The sequence below is a fragment of the Penaeus monodon genome, chromosome 18 (assembly GCF_015228065.2).
Source record: "Penaeus monodon isolate SGIC_2016 chromosome 18, NSTDA_Pmon_1, whole genome shotgun sequence".
Taxonomy (NCBI): domain Eukaryota; kingdom Metazoa; phylum Arthropoda; class Malacostraca; order Decapoda; family Penaeidae; genus Penaeus; species Penaeus monodon.
Genome location: NC_051403.1, coordinates 36,223,256 through 36,234,196, shown reverse-complemented (window position 1 = coordinate 36,234,196; position 10,941 = coordinate 36,223,256). Strand labels below are relative to the sequence as shown.

The 10,941-nt window shown below is 37.6% G+C and overlaps 1 protein-coding gene across 1 annotated transcript in view; it reads left to right on the top strand.

The window, feature by feature from the left end:
* Window positions 1-10,376, top strand: part of LOC119584457 (protein disulfide-isomerase A3-like) — an 11,694-nt gene extending 1,318 nt beyond the window's left edge. The window contains exons 2-10 of the mRNA XM_037933068.1: window positions 4,285-4,372; window positions 7,114-7,234; window positions 7,347-7,481; window positions 8,000-8,207; window positions 8,463-8,595; window positions 8,697-8,860; window positions 8,954-9,179; window positions 9,280-9,408; window positions 9,575-10,376. Of these exons, the coding sequence (XP_037788996.1) occupies window positions 4,285-4,372; window positions 7,114-7,234; window positions 7,347-7,481; window positions 8,000-8,207; window positions 8,463-8,595; window positions 8,697-8,860; window positions 8,954-9,179; window positions 9,280-9,408; window positions 9,575-9,688 (1,318 nt within the window). The 3' untranslated portion in view covers window positions 9,689-10,376. The remainder of the gene's footprint in view (window positions 1-4,284; window positions 4,373-7,113; window positions 7,235-7,346; window positions 7,482-7,999; window positions 8,208-8,462; window positions 8,596-8,696; window positions 8,861-8,953; window positions 9,180-9,279; window positions 9,409-9,574) is intronic.
* The last annotated feature ends 565 nt before the right edge of the window (window positions 10,377-10,941 follow it).

Below are 10,941 nucleotides of genomic sequence, written 5' to 3'. Positions count from 1 at the left end.
AAACTAACCGCCGTGCACTTGTTTCCCTATCGGGGGCTCTGACCCCAAACCCTCGCCTTATTGCCATGGACTTAATGTTTTGTACAACATTAGTGACCTATGCTTTGATATTTACCTTCCAACATCTAGGTAAATAGACTTTCCAGACTGACCCCCCCAGCTCCATATCAGTTTGATTAAGCTGCTGTGACTGGGTGTGCAATATCGACCCTTTCCTTGGGTAGTGCCCGAAGGGCATGCGTAATCATGGCAGTTTCGATTGTTGGGTTAATGTTAGAGTTGTGCACAGATAGAGGTAAATGGACACTACCATCTTATAAAGCATAAAAAATATTAATTCCCCATCTAGAAAATAGAAGGTAGGAAAGTTAGGTCTGGATTTTGGGTTGATATCGTGGTTTTAGGATTCTCTTGAGTGTTGCTCATGGTAACAAATGCCAACACCAGATTCAGTGGGCAGCACAGCCAGTTCTTAATGTTACACTTTCTATAAGTTGGCACAGTGCTAATTAAAGTGGGTACAGGGGGCTTGCCCGTCCTGTATAGGGCATAGATTTATTTTTGGGCTTGCGCACTACCTTGGTTTGGGACTTTACGGCTGGAGGGTGCGTCATTCTTGGTAACATACCAAATTGAATATATTTTGACATAGTTATTAGCTCTTTAGTGCATTCATTCTGCAAGTTCCATTTATTCTGAAACTTTGACAAATTTAGTTGTATTATATTATTTATTATAGATGTACTGGGCCCCTCCCCCCCTCCTCCCATTTTGTCTAGCCTGAATTTTGAAAGCCTTTTTAGAATGGAATGTTTCTTCCTAGTTTATTTTCAGTAGAACTTGACTCGATGAGTGACAGAACTTGTATTCCCCGTTGGCAAAGTTATATTTTATTTTGGTGAGGAGTTAGCATGAATTACACGGATAACAGAAGAAAATCGCTAAAATATCCTTAAATCGGGTTTGATGAAACTCTACGGAGGAAAGAGCCATGCTATTAAACCATAACTTAAGGGTAGCATTCATAGAGGCTGGGGCCTCGCTGCCGGGGCTTATATCGTCGCCCTAGCATGCGCGACCACTCATGCCAAATACCAGCATTCCATGCCGTTTCTTCGTAATACTATGAAGATGTTGTATTTTCAGTTTTCATTATTTTTTAGTCTCTACTTGCCAAACTTCCTGAAATCGAGACTGAAGGGTATTTTTGTTATAGTTGATCATTATTTGGTCTATAGTCTGAATAAAATAAGCAGTGTGTGGTATCATGGAGTTGAAATAGTCTTTTTGCATGGTAAAAATGTGTTAAAACTGACTTAATAATACTTTCACTGGCAGAAAAATCTTTTGCCGTGATTGTGACAAAAAAAAAAACTCGTGGCATGTGCGTACGTGCCCCTGGCAGATGGTCCCGGCATGGCATGTGCGTACATGCCACCCGTCAGTGACTTGCAGTCTACGCGGATGATTTTCTTCAACAAACATAGAACACTTTAGTAACAGAGCTTGCAAGCCTTAGTGATTCTTGTCATATATGGGGCAAATTCAATACTTGTACTTGTCTTGATGTCAATATGGAATTTGATCTTTGCCTGAGTACGAAGTACTTTGAAAGCCATGGCAGTACTTCGTCATGCAGCTTAAAACTATTGCCCATCCCACGTAACTACAAATCCTATAGTCAGATTGTCTTGCGCTGTGCCTGCACACCCAATAATTCAACTGATCATTTGCTATAGCCAAATAGGTAATATTTATTAATTTGGTGTATATTGACCCATTAGAAGTAAGTTTTTATTGCATGAATTTGTTTATTACTTGGAATTTACTTTTTGCAATTAATGTATTTTTTGCCAGTTATGTTAAATCGTACAAACCTTGTATCATTGCACCTGTTATTACACTTCACTATAATCCTCAACATCGCATTTCCAGGTGTAGGTGTACTTCGCCATTTGTAAAACTCGGCTGGCTTTCAATATTTCACATGGCCACTTGCTTTGACAGTGGCCAGACGTGCACTGAACATTTGTGGGTGAGATTAGGGCATTCCAAGAAGTTATGATTGGTCAGAAGACTGTCAAAAGTTTTCATTGGTTAGAATTTGTTTGCTAGACATGATCTGCTAATTTGCCAGTAATTAGCCATTACAGAGGGTCCATTTCATAGATTTTCCCTTGTGAAGCATCTAGTATTGTCATTTCAGGTGCTGTATGTTGTACTCTATGCAAAACCTTTCAACAGGTTAGGATATTAATATTTAATATGCTTTGAGTAATGTTTTTTTCATGGACACCCCATGCCCCTATTTATTTTTTTTTAAACTCTTACCCTTGGTTGGTCTCGGTAGAACTCTCATCCAAAGGAATTAGGACAGTCGGTGGTTTTGAGGAGCGGTTCTTATTTTTGCTCAATATACAAATGCCCAAAATTATATAAATGTAGTTGTATATCGGCCGCTTCACCCTTTCCTTACGATAAAGCCAGAGGTTTCCATATTTAGTGTGAATATATCAAATGGTAAGCATACCCACAATACTTTTTTAATGCACTGGTTGTGTATCGGCTGTTGCTGTGATCTTTTGATTTCATTTATTAGTTGGGCACTACTGCCACAATGCCCTATCATCCTCGAAGACTATTAACTCGCCTGTGCTCTATTGCTCTTATATTGGGTGTATCTAATGAAGTCTGAGTGGGTTACTTATGGATAACTTGTGGATATTCTTCATACCCCTAATATGGGCCACACTTGCTATGTGCCGAGTAAAAATAGTTACTGCAAATACTCAATATTATGGTATTCTTGTATTGTCATATCCTTTATGCAGGAATGCTTTCCTTCATGTAAGTTTGTGGGCTTAATCTATGTACAAAATTAAGATATTACACTAAAAATAAGTGAAACCATTGTTTACAAAAAGTAGGAAAGGATATCGATAATTAAAATATTGAGTTTTTTTCATTTCAGGCTCTGACACTTGTGTGCCTAACAACTTTATTATTTTTGAGTTGCGATGGAAATGCACAAGTTTCTTGGGTTGATTTGCTATAGTTTGCATATTTTCTATATAAAAGATGGCTGTATGAAACTATCCCATGCCCAGTGTTTTAACTTGGTTCACTGTACCATGTAAAATTTTCTTTTATATAGCATGATCTATAGTTGAAACATTTAGTAATGACCAACTTTTTAAGGGGACATGGTAAAATGAATTGAAAGAGGAAAGCAGTCTTAAGGTGGTTAGTTTTAAATACATTAATTAAGAGGAGCCACTGTTGATTAATGTTTTCACAAGTGCATAGTGAACCACAACTGCTTGAGACTACAACATGTGCAGTCATTCTTGTTTATCCTAGCAAGCTAAACATAGTGGTGACTTATTTTATTTGGGCTTTTTAGCCTTGTTACATCCTTCTGTAGCTACAAAGGTCATGATTTTTTCCTGCACAATTTCCTTTTATGGGCTTGATCAATGCACTACCAGATGCAGGGCTTGGTATTAAGTTGAAACATACTAATTTTGATCAATGAAATCTCCTTTGTAATGACATATAGGTCTTGAAAGCCAAGTCATTGCTATGAGTAACCCATTTCCATAAAGATCTTTTAACTTAATGGGTAACCCCTTCCCCCTCTAAGGTGGGTTTTGGGCTGGTTCTTACTAAGATTTCATGGAAATATTTTAAAGTTTACATTTGATTACAATTTTATTTAATAATTAGATTGGGTTTCCACAGCATAGAAAAACTACGGAAAGTGAGTAATAATTCTTAGTATCCCTGGCATAAGTGCCAAACTAATCTTCTATTTTGGGTAATTGATTATGAAGTTAATGCACCTTAGAATGTCCCAGACTAAGGGGTGACTTATGTTAATCCAGTCATTAGTTTTTTTTTTTTTACTTCCAAATCGGTACTATAGTTGATAGATCAGGAGGTTTTAGAAAGTGGTAAATAAATGCTGTAGTTGGATGCTCTTAACTATAAACCCATTTACTAGGCTTATAGTGTAGCATAGCATTTCTGCAACCAAGTTTCTTCTATGGTTGAACAAATGCTAGTTAGTGGCACAGCACTTACTTTGAGCGCATGGTATTTAATACATAGGAATATAACTGATCCTGGAAACGACAGGTTTGTCAAACCTCCACCCCAATCCACCCTTCACAAAAGAGAAGGATTTTAATAAGTTGCTGAAGCAAAATGTGCCTGAATGTATGGGATAGTCTCAGGATTATGCTGGAGAAGTTCTGTCAGGCATTAAGTTGACTTTTTTTCCAGGTGTGGTCACTGCAAGAGATTAAAGCCTGAGTTTGAGAAGGCCTCTACCACCTTGAAGGCCAACGACCCTCCCGTCTACCTTGCTAAGGTAAGCTGGCAAATTTGGGTGCAGGTTACCTTGTGGATTTTAGGTTGTAGATCTTGAAGCAAGTTTTTACAGAGTAAAATTTAAGTACAGCTTGTGTACAATAGCTGATTACAGCTGTTAGCAAAGCCTAGCAATATATTTGTACTACACTATAACCAACATCTGTTGCAAATGTTATTTTGATTAAAGAATTGTAGGGAAGGTATTTTCATTGATTTTGGCCATGTCCAGGTTCATTTTGCATAACATGAACAGTGGGTGTAGTTATATTTAAATTAAGTATGTATCCCATGTCATGTTTTGACTGAATTTTGGTGTCGTTCTATTTTTTGACATGAGCTTGCAGCTACTATAAAGCAAATTTCCCCCTTCATGGCTCTTTATCAGCAACATAAGAATTTCTATTGGATATGTGTAGTTAATGCAACACCCATGCTCAGCAGTCTGATGCTGAGATTATATTTTAACTTTAAATACTAACTTGTTCAAAAGGTTAAACCTTCCATTTGGAAACACTGCTGAAGGGTGTTGTGCTGTTGCAGTGGTATAGCAAATTTTTGCACAGATAGGTGTTGGAAGTATGAATTTGACTTGAACAACCTTTAAGGTGGGTATCTTGAAATTCATTATTTCAACTTGACCCCTTTTTGATCTTGACCAGTTGAACATGAAATGTTGGATTAATGCCCAATTTGAGTTTTGTATGTGTACATTTTAGCGTTTTGTAAACTTTCCAAATTGCTACTGAAAGCGAAGGACCAGGGCTCCCTCCACAAATGAGTAAAATAACATGCCCTGCTTTCCTTGAGTGCTCTTCCCTACTAGCAATCCCTACTATACACCTGGTTTCATATCTGCATTTGAGATTTTGCCTACATCTCTTCTGTAGACTTCTGATTCAGTAGATTGTGATTTTTTTATATTCAAAACCTGTATACTAGATAATTTTTAGTTTGACAATTGGTCCTTCCAGTACAATATTTACCCAATTTATTTGTGATAAATCGTATCACTTCCGTCGCAATCACAGCCCAGCTATCTTTGATATACTTCATGCCCTCCCCTACTATTGGGACTGGTCAGAGTATTGTGTAAAACCATCACAATTTATTAATTTTTGGCATTTGGTGGGCTTGAATACTAAACTGAAGTCTAATTCTATTTAGCAATATATTGATAAATGACCTGGAGTTTGGTTGTTGCACTTTATTCCAACAAATGCTGGCAAGTCTCGCAACACTTGGATATCCTGGTGCTGTTCATACACATTTGCAAGTTATTGTACAGAATAGTGGGAAAACTATTAATGCATTAAAGTAGTAAATAAAAAAAGTGCATTAAATGTGCATGCCTTATGAAAATCAGGCATTTCACTTTTTCAAGCTGTGATTTGTTAACTAATTAACAAATTGCAGTAATGAGTTTTGCAGTTATTGGATGGTCAGTGTAACCATAAGGGACATGGAAAAGATGGGTTGAACTTTATATATCTATTTATTTTTTTCCTTTCCCATAGACCACTCCAGTTTGTCAAGATTTCTCATCCACTCAATTTCCTATTAATTTCTCTGCCCAAAGAAAATTAAAACTTTAATTTGTTATACCTTGATTACAAAGCTAGTTTGTCCCTCTTCCCCCACATTGTATTGGAGAATGCAATCAAGATTTTTTAATGTACACAAAGTAAACCTTTGATTTGCCAAGTGAGGAATCAAGGTTGAGATTACTTCAATGAAATTGGACAATGGGACAACTACCATGAAGAGGGAAGTGCATTTAATGATTTGTTACCACTGAAACTGGAAATCAGTTGTGATGGGAGAAGTTGGGATTTATTTCCCTCGGTGTACAAGGCAGGGTATGCTAGAAATTGTAACTGACCACATTTGGCTTCTATTCGTTACGGAATGTATCATTGTTCGCTGGTTGAATGCAGTCAAAATGGTCTGATCAGGCACTTCGAGTTGAATGAATAGTTTTGAAGTGTGCAGTTTCATACACTGGCTAACTCTCCATGGAAGTAATTTGAAGTAAATTAGGTATTTCAGCATCCTGTTATTAGGGCTTTTGGTGCTGTATATGAAATGGGCTTTGTCATGTTAAGAAAATTCCCTTAATATTAGGGAAAAGAGAACTAGGTTTGTCCAAAGCATTTGCTAATAGCAGCACATGTAGGGTATGGAGAACTTTTGATACTTGTTGTTTACAACATTCATTTGGGCCCCATTTGCAGAGTTCGGCTTCAAACTCGTGTGTGATAGCTACAGAGCTTGGTTGATGGCTTTGGTTTGTATTTTTGGACAAGTTACTTGGCATTAAATTATGTCGGGCACACCGGCAAATCAAAATGGTTTGGCTGCTGAGTGCACACTTCACACCAATGTTCTTAAAATTTTGTTGCATCAAGCCATTTCTTTTATCAACACATGTTTGGTTACTAACATAATTGTGAAATATGGATATGAATGTAATTTAAGCTGGTGGTTAAAAGTTTTGACTGTATAGCATGGATTCCTCAGACCAAATGTCTGCTTAAAGAATTTTGCACTTTGAATTTATGCAGTTGATATTAATGGTGGTAAATGCATGTTGATTAACCCAAATAACTTAACACTAATCATGGTTACAAGATTGAATGTGTGAAGGTTTAAGTTGAAACCTTTCTAGTATATTTCATAATTGGGCAAATTTTGGGTAGTGTAAAAAATTTCCACATGTAATTAATGTTTTCCCTTTATCAGGTGGATTGTACTGATGATGGAAAGGACAGCTGTAGCAGATTTGGTGTGTCTGGCTACCCTACCCTGAAGATCTTCAAGGGAGGAGAGCTCTCTACGGACTACAATGGTCCACGAGATGCCAGTAAGTGCTTGATGTACTTATGTATCTTGATCACAAATAAGATTTAACCCCAAGCCCCCTTGTCTGTCCTTTTGTGCATATTCTCCCTTTTAAATGTTTCTTCTCCTTCCAGGTGGTATTGTAAAATACATGAGGTCACAGGTTGGACCAGCCTCTAAGGAGTTGACATCCGTGGAGGCAGCAGAAGCATTCCTTGGTGCTGCTGAAGTTGGAGTCGTTTACTTTGGAGGAGATTCCAAACTTAAAGGTTTGTATTCCCATGTGCTGTTACTTTGAAATGGGTATTTGATCAATGCTTTACCAATTAAAAGGGGAAAAGACAATCTAAATGCTATTCATTGCATAAGTCTAGAATTTGGACATTCTTAGTTTTTAAACTTCAAAATGCACACTACTGCATATAGCATCCCAAATATTTTTGAAACCAGGACAAGTCCAATTACATCTTGCTTCAGACATGTGAGAATGCTATGCCATTAGGTTGGTGGCAGTGAACTTTACACTTTTCATGAGCATCATTGGTTTGCACTTCAGAAGTAACCTTCCAAACAATCCTGTTTCACTTTGATAACTTTTTTGCAGTGTGCAATATGCAGTTGTGCTGAAATCTTTTGCCTTGATTTCAGTACAGGTGGTCCATTTTGTTTTACTATTCCTATAGTATGGGAATATTATTAAAGCAGTATAACCATTTGAAATGGTTTTCTGTTTCAAGTAATTGACCAATGAATCCTGTATTACCTTGAAACATTGAATATATTTCAGATGCTTTCCTAAAGGCTGCTGATAAGCTGAGGGAATCCATCCGTTTTGCACACTCCCTCGATGCCACTGTTAATGAAAAGTATGGGTACAGTGATGTTGTTGTACTTTTCCGACCGAAACACCTGGAGAACAAATTTGAGCCTTCCTCTGTTGTATTTGAGGGATCGGCAGACAGGGCTGAGATTGAGTCTTTCATCAAAAAGAACTTGTAAGTTTTTTCTTGCATGCATACTTGCTCACTCCATTGCAATAACTTCAAGTACATATTTTGTTTTAGTTTATACTACTACTGTTGCCTTGTTTGATTCTGCAGACTATGCAAGGAATCTATTGTAATACGTTCTCTCATTGTGGCTTTATATTAACCATCAGAGCTCTTGTCTGAACACTTAAATGCTATGTATATTGAATAGATGCAAGTATTTGACCTGTCGGCTTCAAGATCAATTACTGTTCTTTACAGCCATGGTTTGGTAGGACACCTAACGCAAGACACTGCTCAGGATTTCAAACCTCCAGTTGTGATTGCTTACTACAATGTTGATTACATCAAAAATGTTAAGGGTACAAATTACTGGCGCAATCGTGTCCTTAAGGTAAGACTTTGTATGTTTGGAAAAAGGTTTACAGAATTCATTTCTTAGCTTTGACATGTGTAGGAGAGTTGACAAGTAGTTAAAAGGTGTTGTATTTGCAGGTGGCACAAAACTTTGCTGATGACTTCAAGTTTGCCGTTGCCAATAAGGACGACTTCCAGCATGACCTCAATGAATATGGCCTTGATTATGTTCCTGGTGACAAGCCAGTAATTTGTGCACGTAATGCTAAAGCCCAGAAGTTTGTCATGCAGGAAGAATTTTCGTAAGTTCTTGTGTAGCCTGTTTTGTTTTGTATTTCTAATATTTGCCTGTATTATATTTAACAACTTACTCATCTCTAACTTCACTTCCATAGAATGGATAACCTCCAAGCATTCCTCACCAATCTCAAGGCGGGTGAGCTTGAGCCATATCTGAAGTCTGAGGCAGTGCCAACACAAGATGGCCCTGTCACTGTTGCTGTGGGTAAGAACTTCAATGAAGTTGTCTCTGATGAGCGTGATGCCCTCATTGAATTCTATGCTCCTTGGTGTGGTCACTGCAAGAAATTAGCGCCCACCTATGATGAGCTGGGAGAAGCGGTAAGGTTTTTCTAATTATTCTTGTGTATTCATTTGAGAATGAATACTGGATAATTACTGTACAATGCATTCTTTCTGGTAAATACTAATTTCCTTACAGATGAAGGATGAAGATGTAGACATTGTGAAGATGGATGCCACTGCCAATGATGTTCCTCCTCAGTACAATGTTCAAGGCTTCCCCACCATCTTCTGGAAACCCAAGGGTGGTGTTCCAAGGAATTACAATGTAAGTAGAGCCTATTTTATACCAATTTTTGACATTGAATCTAATATAGGAGTTCATAGACACTGAGCTTCAATCAAATGCTTGTTCAAAGGCACCCAAGCTCTTTGATATGCAGACTTGAAAAATATTTGATTTGGTGAACTAAACTTGATCTTAACTTCCCCAGGGTGGCCGGGAACTGGACGATTTTGTCAAGTACATTGCCCAACATTCCACAAATGAACTGAATGGGTATGACCGCAAGGGGAAGGCAAAGAAAGGCAAGAAGACTGAACTTTGAGAATAAGAAATTTTTACGAGGAGGGTGTTGTCACCGCAGTGTGTTGTGTAAAGAGTGCTGCAGATATGTTAGTCATGTATGATTATTCCATGCATTATAATTTTTCCATATGTAGCAATCAAAGGATGTCTTTTTGATGTAATATCTGTATTGTTGTATGCAATTAAACATACGCAAATTTGTTTCCTCTCAAAGAGGCTTGTCAGGTGAAAACTTGCTGACAGTATTAAGATTGGAATATATTAAAATGAATTACCGGTGAAGCTTGTCCTGTGCCTCTGTTTGTGTGAAAGCTAAGAATGGGTGAAGTTTTGTGCAATAGTTTTTCCTAAATTTCTCTTGTAAAGAAAAATGACGCAATGCAGTGGACTTTTGAAGACTAAATTGATACAATCAATCATTCCGGCCCTTGTCTGAAATACAAGAGCACAAGTTTATCCAGTGTAATGCATTCAGTTAACTTAATAAATTTTATAATATATTTATTTACTTTTTTTGAACCTTGGAAAAACTTGTGGTGGCCTGCATGGTTATTGCACAAATTTGATTACTGTAATGAGGACTTGAATTATGTCTGCTAAACGGATTGAATCTTGTGTGATTGTACTGTTAAAATTTCCAATGAAATATTTGATAGGAAATATTGACTTTTTGACATGTAAAAACAAATAAAAACATTTACTAAAGATCCTTTTTTAAGATTTTTTCCTAAAGGTCCGTATTTATAAACTACCCGGTCTTTTATGCTTTGCTCTTAAAGGCCTATCCACAGGACCGGGCATCGGCGGGCAACTGTAAGGGTGGCGGCACAGGCGAGAAAGCGAGAACGACTTTTTATATTTTTTCCGCCCGTGATGTCATGGCTACTCATGCTCGCCTCTCCATAGGTCATACCCTGCGTCTGTGGACAGCCTAATTTAGACTTGATATATTTGAAAAGGTAGTACCGTGATATAAGTAGAAGCTAAATAGTCAGGGAAAGCCATTTAGTTGACCTTGTGTTCTGCATAACTTAAGCAGTTTATACATCAAAAGTGAAACAAGATACTGCAGTTGTGTAACTTATCACTATTTGCATTATACAGTACATGAAATGGCAAACGGTCTTTGTAGCACTTTAAACTGTTTTATAACAGAATTGCCTTCGCAGAATACCCTGGGCATAGGCCTCCTCATGTTTTGCCTGCTTGTTCGCTCGTCCGTCACCCACCTTCAGTGTGTCCGATCATGATATCGTTAAGGCGTGTCCACAC